Here is a 17,310-nt window from a genome sequence, read left to right as displayed (position 1 = left end):
CTCTGGCCGCCGCTAGCCTAACTGACGACGATTGAGAGAGGCTGGCTGACTGCTAGCCGCCCTGCAGGCAGTCTGTCCGTCTGTGTTTCGCACTGTGCTTGCTCTAACACACAAATACACTAGAGCTTAGCCGACCGTCAGAGAGACCGACAGACGAAACATCGCTCGAATTTGTTGTCGTCGTCCAAACAGAGGATCCCTCGAAGACGGCAGCGGAAAAGCACGGCGGCTCCGGCACTAGAAGCGGAAAGAGCGCTCTCGGAGGCGAGGGGTTCAAACACGAACACCGAGTGCAGTTGTTAATGTTGTTCGTGGAATTCGACAGCGTCCCGTTGAGCCAGGGGAAAAAACAGTTGTGCTTCTAGTGGATTTTCCGTGGTTCCGTTCGCGGGGCATAAGACGGACGCCGGCATAGATGCTCTGACCGAGCTGTCTGTTGTACTGCTGTACCACCATCCACCCATCGAAACAACAGCAGCCGCAGTGGCCGCGGCAGCATCAGCACTCACATCGGCACCGACACACCCTGTGCGGAAATTTCGCTTCGAGCTAAATCGCCTACATCGTCGCCGAATCATTGGATTCCAGTGCTTGTTCGCCACTAGGATTGTGTTCTGTTCGAGCTAAGAGTTCGAGCTCACGCTAAATCGAGCGTCGTCGAGTTGGGCGGCGTCATTGAGGCACAGCGCTTGTGAAGATGGCGGCTCCGAGGACGAGATTCTGACGGTCTCCGGAACCTAAGGTACGATATAGATACAGTCTTGTTTCGTGCAGAGCTGGTTGAGCAGTTCGGGAAAGTCGGCGCTCAGGAACTCGATCGGGCGCTACTCCTGTCAGACGTATAATCGGAGCGAGACGGCTCCTTGGCCGAGAGCGCTCCTACCAACTTAGCTAAGGTCATGTGGGATGTCAATGGCCGCCCTGAACCCCCGAAAAGTTCTCTCCGCCCGACGATTTCCCGTCGGGTGTCTTCTACCGGAATCCGATTCGAACGTCGTCACGGTCCTCTCGAACCAGACGCTCCGAGCCTTGTGTAGGGGAGTCTCGAGCGTGACATATTTTTCCCCTTCAGCTCCGTACTCCGGGGTTCCCCTCGAGAGAGCTGTGCCATCCGCTGATATCCGCATCGAGCGACTGGCAGGGTTCCTCATGTGAAAGTTCCCTCATCCCCTCGCAGTCTCCAGCCGTCTATCTTGTGGGGTTGGGTTTCTAGGCAATAGCATTGCTTTTATTTTGGGGGTTCCCTATGGGCTGGAGGAAACATGGCGGGGGATGGAATGATGGCGGCCGTGTGTGGCTTCGTCGGTCGCTCCGACTGCCGGCGTGGTATCCGCCCACGACAGGGAGCCTCGGGTATTTCGACTAATGTCCTCTTATGTTCGAGACTTGTTCTCTTGTGCGTCCGCGCGAGTTCCGCTTACTAAACTCGGACTTATCCGCGCCGGATTTAGAGTTTCGCATTATTCGGGAGCTATGTCGGTCGGGTGCGCCTGTCGGAAGACACTGCTGCTCTTAATGGAACAAACGTGCACTTCATCCCGAGAGTTTCCCCTTCCGTTCAACTGGGTCGAGGCTTCCAAGCGATGTTTCATCGATTATATCCCATCCGGGTTTTTCCGGGAGTGCTCGGGGAATCGGTCCGGTGTGGACTCGGACCGCCTTACTCTATGTTCGATTTCCCAGTCCGATTTTCCGCACCTGAGACCCAACTCGAACCGAGATTCTTTCCTCCCGGCCCGAGCTCGAAATAAGAAATGGAAGCCTTGACATCGGTCTGGGCTCGGCAGGGGGTTTCTCCCTCTAGAGAGATTAGGAATATAAGACGGGGCCGTGAGTACGTACTTGTACGCAATCATGCATTCATACCCCGGAGCTAGGGCCGATCGAGATCGGTGCACGTAATTCAGTAAGCTGCTCCCAAACCGTGTCACGTGTTCTCTGGTCGCGTGTCTCCTTAAGTCGGAATCATTTCTTGCCTCTCAGTGTCTCGTGCGCTCACGATAAGAGAGGACTCGACGAAGCGAAGCTTCGATCCGAAGTCCCGGGTCGTTCTTGCTTCGGAAAAACGGTGGAATAATTGTTCAGCTTCAAACAGTTAGTTAATTAGAAATATCTGACTGGCGTCTTCCGGCCTGCTTTGTTCGACGGGTGTTCCATCAATTGCCGAGCAGCAGCAGCATCATCATCGCCGCCGCCGCCGTTCACAGTTCGACGCTGCTACGTCTGCTGATGCTTATTCCGGGTGTAAACTTGAATGCTTACAGTGGCTGCCGGGATCACACATGTTCTGAAAACAAGATCGGGTTCGCTGTGTTGAGATTTCTCTGAATTGGAAGACGAGTTTCGTTCTCGAGCCAGGGATCAGGGGAAAACGAAAGGAGACGAACAATGTTTGTATTCTCTGTCGTTCTAAGATTCGCCCGAGCTAGTCGGGGCAAAGAAAGCGCTCCTAACGATGCTGGGCGGGTACTCGACTGGATTCTTTGTTTTTGACGGGAGCCTCCTCGCGCTCGGACTTTTGTTCGGTCACAACCGATGCTCCGCTGTCCGCTCCATCGTTCGTCGTTCGTTTGTTCCTTCGCTCGCTTTGTGTCCATCTTGTGGATTTTGCCTTCCGTGGTCGGACTACAGACCGCGGCCGCATCATTTCCAGGTCAAGCGGCAGATGCATTTTGCCCGTTCGACTTCTGGATCGAGCAAATGATCGAATGACTCTTTCCCGGATCGATCCGACAGAAGAGATAGATACATGTCAAATGATCCGAGTATATCGCCAAATTTTTCTCAGTCAGCGGAGCGCAGAAGCAGAAGTCCCTGCTCCCGACTCTCGACAGGCACGAGACGACAGCGATCATACCATCGGACCTCGCGGTAGCGAGACGCGATAATATCTCGATGGATCTCAGCTCAACGCTCAAATAATTGGAATAATTGAATGACAACGGAGTCGTAGAAAAATATTCCCAGCCGACACCGGCTGAAGAGCTCAGACGCCTAGAGAAAACTGTGTGTTCGCTTGATCGACCGCTACACTTTCGAGGAACGATTGGCCCAGCGGTTCGACAAGCCGATCGGCACCCCGAGCGACTGAATCCTGACTCCTTCGGTCAGAGACCTTAACAAAAGCGAGCCGTCTCGTCAACGTTCTCTGGGAGGATATTGAGTATGCAAATGAGGGTACGTTCCTCCATGGAGACCAATCTGCTGCCTCTGATTCGACTCCCATTCTCCCACCGACGCCAGCGCTCCGTCCGCCCCTGCTCTACTTTGTCAACACGGTCCTTCGTGAGGATCGGCGTACTCTTGTCGAGGCAGGAAAACTAGGAAGCTGCGGAGGAATGAGGAGGAACGAAGAGCAGAGAGCCCCGAATAATCAGGAAGCACGGCGATTGAAGTTGACGTTCCGTCGACACTGCAATCGGTTGCCCCACATCGGGTTCACCGATTGACCGAAGTTCTCTGGCAGCAGAAATGATAGAGCCAAGAACGGAGCATAAATACATATATGGCTTTTATTGCCGTGCTTGTCGACAACCAATCACCTTTCACATTCTCCGTTACGTTGGAATCGAACGGATGGAGCGAGAAGCCACCACGGAGGTCGAGGGCGAGACTTCCGTCCCTACAATCAGGAACGAGCCTCTTTTTATCGTGTTCCTTTCTTGTTCTGCGCGTGAACAGCCCTCGCCGGTTGGTCGTACGAGGGGCAACTCCGGACAAACAAAAGAGCAAACAGAAATGCAGCGAACACGCGCATATGCATTCTACGTGCAGGCGTTGGAGGGGCTCCTATAGCAGTCGCGGACGCTTCTGTTTACAGTCGCCCTTGGCTGTTTGTCTGCTGTGTGACTCCGTGGCGCGGTCTCTAAACTGTGGATCTGAAGTTTTGAGAGCTCTCCACCGGTATCCCGAAATAGTTCTTGGTGATACTTACGACCGCGGTGGCATAGCATCTGTGAGTTTGCCAACTTCAGGACCTAACTTCAAAGATACGACGTGATCGAATTCGAGCGCGCGAACACGCATGGGGCGCCGATGTCATCAAAATTCAGCATAAGGCAATTCGATGCGGAATGTGAGGCATTTCATTATCGGAGGAGGCGAGCGGCGATTACCCGTCGGAACTTTGTCGGGAAAATTGTTCATAGTCTTCTATCCGGCGGAGAGTCGCCTGCGGATCATGCCGCCGTCATCGTTCGCCTCGCCACGCTTGCATTGATTCATCGTCGTTGAACCCGATACTCTATAAACTTGTGCCTTCCGAGAATCGATCAGGACTCCGATCCTCGGCTGCCTGGCTGGCGAGTCGGCTTGGCTAGCCATCTTCTCATGAGAGACTCCGTACACGGCTCATGCAACCAATTATGATTCCGAAGTTTACAAGTTCGAAAATAGAGACGGCATGATACTGAGTAAATTCATTTTCTATTTGCAGATCGGACAAAGAGCACGGCTTCGGGATCGCACGGCTCTGGTTTCACGCGAATTTCAGTCTCAGGCAGATTAGCCACGTTTTCGAGAGCAAATAGTCACCGATCCGGCGTCGTCATGAAGCTGCCATTCCTCGAATATAGTCGGCATCCCGATATTTCAGAGCGAGTCCGGTATCACATCTCGCAACTGGTGGACTATTTCCACGCAGTTCCGCACTTCGACGTCAACCTACAGCCTGTCAATGGCACCTTTGATCCATACAACAACATATACCTCGAGGTGAGCTCTCGTTAGACGATGACATGAATAAAATATCGTTCCGAGCTCTTCGGTTGCATTGTCGATGCTCAGGGTGTGCGTTTGGAAACTCATACTTCGCGATACATTCCTCTCGTATCGAGGCAGAGAATGAAGTCATGGGGTCTGCCTGTGTAGCTCTCTCAATATGATCGCCGCCTTCTTCACCGTGGTGCTCGAATGTGTCCCGGAATCGCCTTCCTCTGTATCTCGAGTATTTTTCTGCAGATCTCCACCCGAACGTTAACGGTCTCCAGACGTCCCCGTCGTTCTCGATCTCTGTACTCTTTGTTTCTCACTCGCTAGCATTCCTACAGTTGGCAGGGGTGCCTCCGAGTAGTAAATGATCCATCTCCGCTCGTCTATGTCTTTATTTCTCTGTCACCGTTTGTGCATTCCTTCTCATCTGGAGCATTTTCACTTTTATCGGATCCGTTCCGTGGGAGAGCGTCGATATCTCGTTAGCGTCGATAGCGTCGGCATATTTGGGTGAATACAGTTAGTATCTCGACGCAATGAGCTAGATGCTCAAAACTCGCGATACCACGCTGTCTGAGTGCGGGTCCGTGAGACTCGGCCCGGCCCTGGAGAACATGCTCACGCCGAGTTTTTTTGGAGGCGTAAACGTTTCTCAAGCACAAAAACAAAGTGAGAAGCATGAGATAAAAATGTAGCGGCGGGCTAATCTCATTCAACAGAGCAGTCGTTAGACCGCCGACCGGTCTCACTCTCGGTCGGTGGGTCGGTCGGCGCTTCGCTTACATGGAGTCTTGTTGGACTCCAGCGAACGGCACAGTCGGTTAGTCAGTCAGCATGCTCTTACTCGAACGCTCATTCCACATCAGTGAAAGCGCTGATGTCGACGCTAGAAACGTTACCATGCTGCCGGTCTCCGTCTCCGTTTATTTATTTTCTCGGATGTCTTCTCCCCGGAGAAGAGGTCTCGCCCCGATCCGAGAAACAGAACAAAGAAGCGCCCCGCGTCCTGCATATCCAAAACAAACCGCATGATAGCGTGGACTACACTCGATGAAAGCATAAAGAAGTCGCTGGCATTCCCAGAGCCCGACACGACGACGGACGAGGGTTCTCGAGAAGAGAGTGCGATAAATTCCGTCAGTACACTCAGACCGAAGGACCGTCTCGGACTCCACCCTGTTATTTAGAATGGTGACAACCTGTATCCCGGTCTGAGGAGCGAGCACGCTATCACGTGGCCACGTGTAGAACCAGCGGAGCTTTCCTGAGGATTTGAGGGGTCGTCGCATGAGCTTGTACGTAGATGTAAATCTTTCGAGTCGCAGAAAATATCCCGCGCCGTGACAAATGAATTCTGTTTATGCCTCGCCAAGATCCGATCGAGAGAGCTCATCGCTCGGAACACAAGCTGTCTGATGGAATGATACGCATGTAGATTCGGTCAGTATTTTCAATCGGTACCACATTCTGACGCTATTGAGCGTTTTCCGGCGCGTTGGGCCCCGCTGTAGAAGTCGTCGTGGAAACCACAGAGCGGGCTAACGAGCCATAAGCGATGGAGGTTGAAGGAGCTCCCTATTTCTGGCGATGGTCTCTCCCTTCCCTTCCTACGAATGTGTATCCAGACGCAACCAGATCGCGGCTGGTGGCGGGCGTCAATATCAAATTATTCTCCACTGATCGCATCTCGGCCTGGAAAGCTCGGTCGCGGCGTCGCTCTCAACGATTGAGTCGTCGGATGATCGATCGGCGGAGACTTTATCATAATGATTTTGAGAGGACCAGAACCGGCCCATCATCATGTCGAAGTCCGACCTGGGGCTTCGTCGACGAGCCATTAGGGAGCGGAACTAACGATTACCACGATTTCTCGAGCAATCAGAGGACGTTCTTGATCAAAGAGAAGGAATGGACGTGGAAGCAAACAAGCGTGTTTGTTCATGTCCCGTGGGGTGCAGTAAGCATTGCACGCTCGCTGGGCAAACAGTCAAGCAAGCCGTTCAGACATTTGGCCAATGCGATTAGGCTTATTGAGTTTGTTCCCGCACACGCACTCGCTCGGAATAATTTCTTACGTTAGCACAACATGCGAGCCCACGTTAAGCCTACACCGCCTCCCCGGATCCTCCATGAAAGATCGCACCCGTCAATCCCGCGGTCTGCGCGCGGGAAATTACGCTTAGGTATCGTGCGATCGTTTGTTGGACGGAGGACGATCGAGACGCTAATCGACTCGTTTCCTATTGCAGAGCCTCGGCATCTTGGTCGCCGTTCCAGGCTTTTGGTTGATCTTCACCCTGTTCGCGTTCTTAATCTTCTTCCTCTGTCGATGCTGTGATTCGAGTTCCAAGAAGAAAAACAAAATCACACCCCTCAAGTGGATTCTGGCTTTCTTTGCCCTGCTGTGTTGGTAAGTCGATCTCGAAAGCTGCCGAAACTCTGGAGACCGCTGGACGCACGAATATCAGAAGTCGGCAACACCGGGAGGCCTTATACATGCTGCTCTACGAGCCCCGATTGTTTTGAGACGCTTCTTATCGGGATCAAGACGGCTGCAGGGCTTCCTCAAATATCTGGGAAGTTTTCAGAAGCTGCTTACTTAGCTTGTCCACAGCTATCGAAAGCGGCAACAGGGATAAAACAAAAGGACTCGACTCGTAGCCGCTCACGACGAAGACTCCGAGTCGGTGCTGGGCAGCGCCGCTCCGTGTCATCGACTTTCTCCTAAGAATTCCCTCCGATCTTTGAAAAGGCTTCTCCAAATCCTTGTTTGCTCCTAGCGGACAAGCTAGCGTCTGAGGAAGTTTTCCTCCGTCTAATCCCGGACTGAAAGGCTTCCACTCAAGTTCGACTTGAGCAACTTCACGCGGTCGAGCTTCTCTTTTTTCCAAAAAGACGCCACGCCCTGTGATGCATAGCATTGCGGTGCCCCATTGACCGACCTGTTCTCGAGCTGGGTGAACCATGGAAGCCCACGAAATTCCTGCGGTACGAATAGTGTCCATTTCGGCTCAGCAATGTGAGAGTCCTTGTTCAGCAGAATCTTGTGGTCATAGAGAGGGAGCCTCATTTTTTTTGTATCTAAAGCATTGTTGTGGGCTGCCTGGGGCCCGGAGATCTCACCGAATTTCTGTTCCCCTAATTCGATAGCTGCGGGAGTCGCTCCTATTGTTATCTATTGGCTGACGAGGACCACCGCGGTCTCCCCAAAGGCGGGAGGGGTCGGTTAGCAGCCGGGCGGGGGATCCGGCTATCGGTCATAATAGAGAGGGCGATAACCTCCTCGGACCGAACGCCAGCCATTAACTCGCAACTCCCTCATGGAGTCTCCCTGAGTTCGCGTCACGTTCCTTGTCTCGAGTTGTTTCGTTAAGAGTCCGATGGGGCTGGAGATTGCGCGGAATCGACCGGGGAATTTCTACCGCCATGGCACGGGCTACAATAATCCAATCGATCCCTATTTGACCCTGAAAACCATATATGATGGTCTCTGTGGAAAGCGAAAGGATCACGAAGATCTTCAGTTTTGGAAGATTTCAGCGAACCTGGCGGAGCTCTCGATTAGAGTAGACGTAGACGATGATTCAGACACTATCATTCGCGATGACGAATTCATTAGTCATGCTTCGAACGATGACGGCAAGATGTCGAATCCCTACCACGACGCGACGCTTGTGATCACGTAATCTCTCGATATTCGCTGATGATCATGATTCATCTCCAATTGAATTGGTGCCGTTGACTCTACTTGATTTCGGATCGGCCATAAGACCCGGCCAGGAGGCTCGAGAGACGCACGGAAGTAGTTCCTCTCGAACGACAAGTCCAGCGATTGCCTCCCCTTTATCTCTGCAATAGGAAGGATGTCTCTTTAACGACTCGCCTCTAATAAAGATTTTCTCCGACTCCTCCAGTGGCGCTCTAAGTTTGGGACTGTTCGGGAACGACCAAGCCCATCAGGCACTTCTGGTGGTACAACGAAGCACTAGCGAGATGGAGAACGTCGTAAAGTCTGTTAGGAACGAAACCTTGCTCATCGAGCAGATTCTCGACAATTCGATCCGTGAAGACGTCGACCAGATATCGGTCGCCTTTTCTGGTAAGTTCTCCTATCACATTCTACGTCGTGCAGAGCTCCCTCTCCCTAGGTAGGAACCGAGCATCTACGCCCGCTGCGCAAAAGCGACGACTGCGTCTATTCCCGACTCCCAGGGCGGGGAGGAAAATAATTCTTTGGGAGCGATACCCCCTCGCGAATCATTGCGAAAGCTGCCCTCGTACCGTTCCTCTATCGCTTTCTCGGAACTTTCTTCTTCGTTTTCTTTCCCGATGGTCAGGACTTGATGGTGGAAACGGTTCGTGACTTCGCCGCGATATCGGTTTCTCGGCCTTCCCCGCTATTCAAACTTGAGAGTTCTCGAGTCCGGAGGGTTTCAGGGCATTTTTCATTTTGTCTGCGGGACGGGCCGCCAGCGTCGAGCGGAGTGGAAAAGATGTTCCGTTCGGCATGGGACAACGGCGTTTCTCTATTCCCTTATCCTCGAGGAATGCGCCTTATTATTAGATAGTATCTGAAAACAGCCGAAACGCGACACCGCGAAAAGTTCTCGTCCCTAGATGAGAGTCTAGGGAGAATCTTGAGCAGGGAGCTCTACCTTTGAATGTTGTGATATAGCCTACGGGCAAGCAGTTGCGCTCCGAAATTAAGAACTCGATTCTATGCAGCGCCTCTGCCGAACGCTACCGTGCGTTCAATGGTACGCGAAACCCTGGGACACATGCGTGCGAACATCAGCCAAAGTCTGGCGAAAACCAAGGACATGAACATCAAAATGAAAGCCCTCGACCTCAGGAACCTGCCGCAATGGCTTCAAATCGTGGAATTTTTCCGCTGGCCCGGCACAATCACGTTGTTGTGCGGGCTGATTTTCATCTGTCTCCTGCTCTTGTGGGGAGTCATTAGGCACTCGCGCTGTCTGCTCATCCTATTCTCGGTCCTGGGTCTGCTTTCTGTAGTTATCTGTTGGGTTATGGTCTCTCTGTACTTCGGAATCGCAGTCGCTGGTGCCGACTTCTGCTTCAATCCGGAGCCGTTCTTCAACAGGTGAGTGCTTAACATTCCGGTGTATTAAATTCGAGATGCGTAGCTTAGCCTCACTAATAATTATCGTACGATTTGAGAGGCCATAGTCGAGCTCAGAAACTAACCACCTAATCGTCTCCGATAGAATGGCTGGCAATAATGACGGCGAGCGACTGGCTATCGAGTACTACATGACCTGTGAAGAGATGACCGATAACCCATTCAAATTCGACATTGTCGAAGGCAAGCGCGCCATCCAGGATCTTCAGGCCAATACGCAAGTCCTGAAAAGAATTGCCAACCAGTATCTTCCGCAACGGGTGAGCGGGGCTTGAGCGACTGTGCCAGCGAAACGTTTGCTGCTCGCTGCATCTCTGGAACGATCGCGAGCTACCTTAAGTTCGTCCGCTGGAACGACCGACTCTCCCGATTAACACGAATTTCTATGTCGATTAGGAGGTGCATACACTGCTGCATTCATTGGAAAAACGCCTGGAGGAAACCGAGAGGACCTTGAGCCGTATGGCGACATTGGTTGAATGTACGACCATCCAGAACGAATACCTCAACGCTATGGAGGAAATATGCGTGAGCACGTTCGAAGGTGAGTCCTGCTCCCGCGGTCTTGAGCGACCTCCATGATATCGTCCGAAGGACGTCCCGCGAGCAGTGTTCGGAACGGGAACACGATTGATTCTCCGGTCGTCGACGTGTTGTATCAACGAATTTTGATCCCTCCCAGGAACGGTGTTCATGTTAGCCTCCGCGGCCGCATCTGGTTTCCTCTTCACAATACTCATCTGGATCGCATCCCACACTTGGATCCACATACGTTCCCGGTAAGTTTCGGGACGGTTCTAGGAGCCCCCCGAGTCCCCCTCCCGCGCGCCCTATATCATCCAAGCCTCTCTGCACCCGATCAGTTTATTTTAGTTTCCCTTTCTCTCGATTGATTTGATCGTACATTTTCACATCGGTCGATCCGATCATCTGGCCCCATTCCGCCCTGGAAGTATTTCTTGATCGAAAATAGGTAGTGCTGTCATGTATAGGTACGCCCTATCCCCCCCCCGTCCTGACTTGAGACAGAGAAGGGCAACTCCCCGCTTGAGTATGTGAATTGCATCCGTCGCTGCGTTACCGCGCAGGGACTCCACTAAAACGAACGTATCCCATAGCCACCCTCGCAACGATTCAACCGAGGATGAGGGAAGGCCGTTTCTGCCCAGTGCCGTCGTTACGGGTGGTACACTCAGCCGTGGAGTACCTCGAAACACGTACGATTCAAATGTGACTAAGAATATGCAGAAGCAGCACCGCTTGCGGGCGCAACAGCGTGCCGAAAACGAGTTCAGAAGCGGTCTGCTGTCGAAGTCGAATGCCAAACTGGCATACCTCTACGACGCCAACAACTTCTATCCACCTTCACACGCTGGCCTGCACGGCGACGTCCTGCCGGGACACCGCACGCAATCGCATGACCAGGCTGCGTCGCCGGTGGAACCTCTTCTGGGATCTGCCTTGTCGTGAGCATGAGTTCTTTTTTCTTTCAATTCACTTTCTTTCTTTGGAACTATTCATATGTGATTAGTATGATTAAGTTACATCACTCTCATGCCATCTTGTCTTGCGGTGGAGAATCTTCCGATTCGTGGAGTCCGGCAAGGAGCTCCACTCGATCTCGACTTCTAGCATTCCCCTGCATCGCGAATCGCGAGATCTCTTCCACGGAGTGTCAAAATCGGAGCTTTCCTGCAGCGCAGACTCTCGTCACAAGATTCCCTCAGCGGATAATACGCTCCGGTGACATTCGGGGGAGCTCCATCTAAATTCGCTTACGATTCGTCGGATTTCGACATCGATGCAGATCTTTCTGATCAGTCAGATATTGAAGTCACATTGATATTCATGAGCTGCTTGTATCGGGTGAACACCACCATGGATGCTGTGAGCCTTTGAGCTCAAAAAGAAAAAACAGTCTCGCCGAATCGGACTCAGGATCCTCCAGCATTTTGACCCGCATACGTCGATTGCACAGGAGTATACAAACCCTTCAGCACACCTGATCGACAGCACAATTCTTATCAATGAATTCATTTCGAGCCCCGGCTGCTGACCAAAATCGGGAAGCTCCGCGAAGCCACGGCAATTCCAATCGAGAATCCTCGAATCAAACTCTTACATCGAAAGTCCACCTATGTTTATGACTCTTGAGTCTGAGACCTAGAAGAGCCTCAATGGAGTTGAGCATGAGGCCCGGGCCGAATGCTTTGAACGGTGTTCACACACGAGATGAATTTTTTTCAACACGGCTGAATCCATCACAAGGCTCGGAAGCCGCACTAATTGTTCAAAGCCGATGGGCACGAATCTCATTTTGGGAATTCTGCTTCCGAAAACCCCATAGTACAGCGCATCGCCGCATATTCCCAGGAGAGAGTGCGAACGGAGTCCTGATGGATTACTGGGACATCATCCGATCGATGGTTACGCTACGCACGATTCGAGCGACGAGCAGTACCACAGTGATGCTGGACAGTACTACCGGTAAAGAGTGCCGTACCGAATGGGAGAGCCATGGGTTGCGTGTTTCTAGTGTTAGTTCCAGCAGACGGAAGAGCGCTCCCCTCATCGTGAATATTTGTGATGGATTATTATCCAAGGAACACCCCGAGTTTCCTCGAGGGGAGGAGAATCTCGTCGGTTTGGTGGCATCTAACGTTGTCTGTGTTCTGCTGTTCTGTCTCCGCGAACTTGTGCTTGTTTGATCAACATCATCGAGTGCCCATCTCTCCGTAAAGAGCCCGGAACTAACCCCGGCTAACCCAAAGTCTCTGTTGGAGTGTTCGACTCGTGCTCGTGACGTCTAGGAATGACGATATGATGTGCGGGGACTCTCCGTAATGTCCGTTCCTCCTTGTGATAGCAACACGCAGAGTGTCGGCGTTCGATATCGAGTAGAACGGTGAGACTCACGGCTGCCTCCGGTTCTCTCCCATTGATTCTTCTAGGTGCGGCTGCAAGAAGCGAGTTTCGAAGTGGGTGTGAAACTGCGGGAACATTGCGTAAGAGTCGTTCGATACACGGGGCTTGTTATCAGTGATATTATCACATATCGTGATCACCACGAGGACGACTGCCTGCTCGAGATGCAAGCGCACTTTCAAGCGAGCCGCGCGACGGTTCCTCACCGTTCCTATCATATCGGATATCGGCACACCTCGACGTCCTGGAAAATCATGAATCTCTTACTTAATTGGAACTTCTGAATGAGATGATGCTTATTGCGCTCACTTGACACCGATCGATGAGAACACCGAGTGATTACTTTCGTCGTCTCGATGTGAAATCCACAAACACCCAATCAGATTCAGCTCACCCCATTCATATTAGAACTCCGGATGCTGTTCTGACACTAGTTCCCCTCACAAAAATACCCTTCCCTATTCTCAAAAGTGGATGTTTCTGCGAGCGGCATGGGAATTGTTCCCGCTACTCGGGTAAGGTCATTTCTCATGAGTTCCTCCCACTGTTTGGAGTAGTCTGTGCGACACAATTTCCACTTTGTAGGAAGACCACTCAAAATAACTTTGTCCTTATATGATACTCTCGATTTTCCCCCTTATCCTTATGCTCTGATACTCGGTTATGCCTTGAATGAGGTGAATGCTGATGTTGAATGCAGACTCCGCTCGCATGTGGTGAATGGAAGGAAGAGGAGGTATAAGCCTGAGCATGTTTACCCTTTCACTGCGATAGGAACATTCTTCTGTCATGTCCGGAATCGTCAGAAGGTCTTCCATCTAATCCATGCGTAGCTCTCGTAAATTGGATCGAGGGAGCCTCGATCCGATATTAGCTCGAGATTTTCTGGAAGACCCTGACGCCACCCCTGAGATTCACCGGACTTCAGTGGCAATAACGAGCACCTTTCTTCTTGTCTCTGTTCAGGACCAGCCAAGGAAACGGTCGTGAAGATCAGGCGTTCCTGCATGCCAGGTATACACCTCCTCCCGCGGTAAGTACCTGATCCCACCGATTCACGGTATCCCGAGAACTCTCCCCTTACAACTTTCCCCCTGAATGTGGGGTGTGTACTTTACAACTTGCACTCCGGTGGGTCACGGAAGGTGGGTGTGAGAGAGGTCGCGTGAAAGGAGCGGTATTTCCCGGGAATTCGTTGGAACGCGTCTTCCCTCGAGATTACTGGAGGAGGAGCATATTCCCGGTGACGAGGAAAAGCCGCCGAGTAAGCTCTCGAATTGAGGACCGTGAATGGAGGAGACGATTCGCTTCTGCGAGCGCTATCATCAGTTCGGGCCCTGTTTGTCTCTGTTTGTTAACGTTCATCGATCGGCGACGATACGAACGAATGAAATAAGCAGAGGACCCCGGAGCTCGAAGAGAGGATGGAACTCGAAAAATGATTCCCTGTGCGCGAGGAATGGATCCGTGCTGATGACGAATATCGGGATTTTATAAAGCTGAGAATCGGGCGGTTAATTTCCCGCTCCATGAGACACTTTCGATCAGAAGTCACGGACCTTGATGCCACGCGGTAACTCATGTTTTGAGTCCGTCGCGGCCGGCCTTGAGTTGACTCGTTTTGATCTTGGTTATTGCTGTGAGCTTTCCCCTCCCCTACTTCGTATATGTAGATTGAGAGTGAGGAAGGTTTGTGGTCACTCCGAGCGGAAGTTAGTTTCTAATGGTTCTTCATCCTTAATTTCTTGCTTTCTTCTACACACCTTCACGTCGTCTGGCCACCACTCTACACACACAGCTCTACATGTGAAGAGATATAGGAATCCGGCGTCCCGGCAGAAGAAAAGTATGTGTTCGTCCTATCGGAAACCGATGTCTGTGCCAGAATTGTAGAACACCGCTATCCACTGTGGGCGTGCATCGACTGGCTGTGCTTATTTGTCCCTCGTTTGCTGCTGCTGAACATGTTTCTCGAGCCGCTCTCACCGCCAATGAGCCTTTTTCGCGTCGCAAGCGAGGAATCGATGCGGAAGAGAAGGTGGCGGGTGCGATGAAAACAATCGCATCAATCCTGATCATCATCGTCCCCATGATCGCCACCCCTTTTGTTCGTCCCGTGGACTCGTTCTGTTTTCCCCTTTACGAATCCCTGAATTATTCCTCTCGATGTGCATGCTGAACAGCCCATTGTATCTCCTTCGTTGCGAAAAGAATCCGCTGATCAGCTGAATGTTGGCCGATGATACAACATGCACAATGAAGGGCAATACCGTAGAAGAGCCTTATCTTGTATGCTCAGTGGCCTTGCCATCATTCATCCATGGAGAGGGCTGTCGAGTTTTGCAATTATTGGAAAATGTGCAGGAACGCCTGGACACCAGCACGAACACTCGTCTGATGCTCACCTTACGTGTCCCCCTCAAGCTCCCCCACAAGACCGTTGCATATGTAGTCTCGAGGCGTGAATTTCGGGAGGGAGTCCGATTCCCCAGATACCCTGGAGAAATCGACCCCGAGAGCATCGTATTTTCTGAATACCGGGAACGCCGCGCTAGAAACCCTGACCCTCCTCCGAGCTGTGTGGGAGTGCGACTCTTTCTGTTTCGATCTCGACCAGCGATTTCTTGACCGAATGACATTTCAACTTACGATTCCAAAAGGATCTGATCTTGGACTTCTGTGCCTGTCTTTCTGTGCGGGGCTGTCCGTTCACGATTGGCTCTTTGAGAAGATCACAATCACTTGCCGCAGAAATCTCAAGCTGAGTTTGAGCTGTTCTCTCCGTGATTGACGTACATTTTTTTCAAATCCGTATCCCTACCTGAAGAACCCATTACGCAATCGGATCCCTGAGAGGGAGCCATCTCATTCCGATTATTTCGAATGCTTGGGCCAATCAACTTTTAGGCATGATTCTGAGTTTGCAGAAGCAAAATGAACTTATGTAGTGACCACAAACCGTAGATTTGTAGAGCCTTCACATTGATGTATTCATCAGATGAGACTTCGAACGTTCGAAATCCCCTGACTCGAATGAGTGCGCTCTATGAAAAGCTTTAGACAATCAATTTGAGGAGAACTCTAATTTGCGCTTTGCTTCCATTATTTGATTTTGTATGATATCAACGCATGCATTTTTCTCCCCAGTACGAGCACTTGACTGGCAGCACTCGGCAATTCCACGTGGATTTACCCTCCGCCCCGATGTACGCTTGAGGTGCGAGAGGGTAAGCTCGTGTAGACGTAATGACAGTAGACGCACTGATCATCTGCGCTGAGCTTTAGTGAGAATCCCCGCCTAATACGTTGTAAGTTACTATGAGTTCATCATTCCTATCCATGATTCCTTCCCTAGGTTGAGAAAAGCTCGTTCATCGCTGGGGTCGAAAAACCCTGTTTTCCATTTGTTCATCGATCAATTGAATCCCGTCTGATTTCTATTCTCATTGATTCCCATCTTATAATGAATCATATCGCCCTGTACTCTCCGGAATGGATCTATTCCGTCCCCGTTATCTATTGTATCGTTCAGAACTCCTGAGAAAGAAACAGTTTTCGACCCTTTGCCTGTGCCCCCTTGTTCTGCGACCGAAAATTCATGATCAGTATCTACTATCATTTCACATCCATGTGATCATCCCTGGAGCTCATGAGAACCTGGAGAGCGATTAGAATTCTAGATCATATCTCTGCGAAAGTATCGACGGATTCCCCGAAAATCCTGACGATGCGCCTCCACCTTGACGAAGCTAATCCGATTTTCTCGCTTACAGCGGCATCATGTCAATACATCAGATGGAGATCTCACTTGCGCAACCAAATTCTAAGGAGTGGTAGACGACAATACTTCCTCAGCAATCATGTTCTTCACACCTGAACGCAACCACTCATATATGTATATGTATATAAATGGTGTATCTATATATATGTATATGGAAAATGAGGCATAGAACATTCCTCCGAGGACACAAGTGGTGAAATCTTCACTGATACGTGATGAGCAGTTTAGCCGAGCGCCGTCCCCAACGCCGATAAGCGTCCGCCGCCTCCTGCACAGATACTGTATTGCTTACCATAATTATTTTTCTATTTGACATTAATTTCCATCGGCGCAATCGTTGGAACAGGCAGATTTAGAAGCGACGAAAGGCATAGATAGGTTGTACGCTGGGTTTATGTACACGTTGTGTCAGCCCTGATGTCGCCGAGCAGGTTCCAGCAGTTGACGAGATTGTTACGTGTAGATAATAAATTATTCGGAGAGGACTGAACGCGAGGCTTTTTCAGCGCGAATTCTGCCCCTCTCCGAAGCTTCTAGACAAGAAGGAGGCGCTGTGACGCTGGCGATCGTGAACGTGAAAAGAGTGCGGGTTTGATCGACGTCTTCAAATTTGAATCGAATTTAATACGTCAAGGCTGCGTCGCAGCATCCGGCATCCAGAACATCCGCCTGGGAGCATTCGAGAGTGTAGCTTCCAAGTGTTCAACACACGAGCATGTCATACACGCTCCGAGAAACGAATCGAGCATCG

The 17,310-nt window shown here is 51.2% G+C and overlaps 1 protein-coding gene across 1 annotated transcript; it reads left to right on the top strand.

The window, feature by feature from the left end:
* Positions 1 to 478: 478 nt before the first annotated feature.
* On the top strand, positions 479 to 17,039 carry LOC100897773 (protein tweety). The gene is made up of 12 exons (XM_029110913.1): positions 479 to 742; positions 4,436 to 4,713; positions 6,960 to 7,120; positions 8,625 to 8,809; positions 9,436 to 9,814; positions 9,939 to 10,113; positions 10,250 to 10,397; positions 10,536 to 10,632; positions 10,972 to 11,070; positions 13,745 to 13,811; positions 15,926 to 16,086; positions 16,552 to 17,039. Exons 2-11 carry the CDS (start codon positions 4,549 to 4,551, stop codon positions 15,992 to 15,994), a joined length of 1,545 nt encoding a protein of 514 aa, XP_028966746.1. The 5' UTR covers positions 479 to 742; positions 4,436 to 4,548; the 3' UTR covers positions 15,995 to 16,086; positions 16,552 to 17,039.
* Positions 17,040 to 17,310: the final 271 nt, after the last annotated feature.

This window comes from Galendromus occidentalis, unplaced genomic scaffold, assembly GCF_000255335.2.
Source record: "Galendromus occidentalis unplaced genomic scaffold, Mocc_1.1 scf7180000077167, whole genome shotgun sequence".
Lineage (NCBI taxonomy): Eukaryota > Metazoa > Arthropoda > Arachnida > Mesostigmata > Phytoseiidae > Galendromus > Galendromus occidentalis.
Note: the sequence above shows the minus strand (reverse complement) of the source record. Positions and strands in the feature narration are given on the sequence as shown.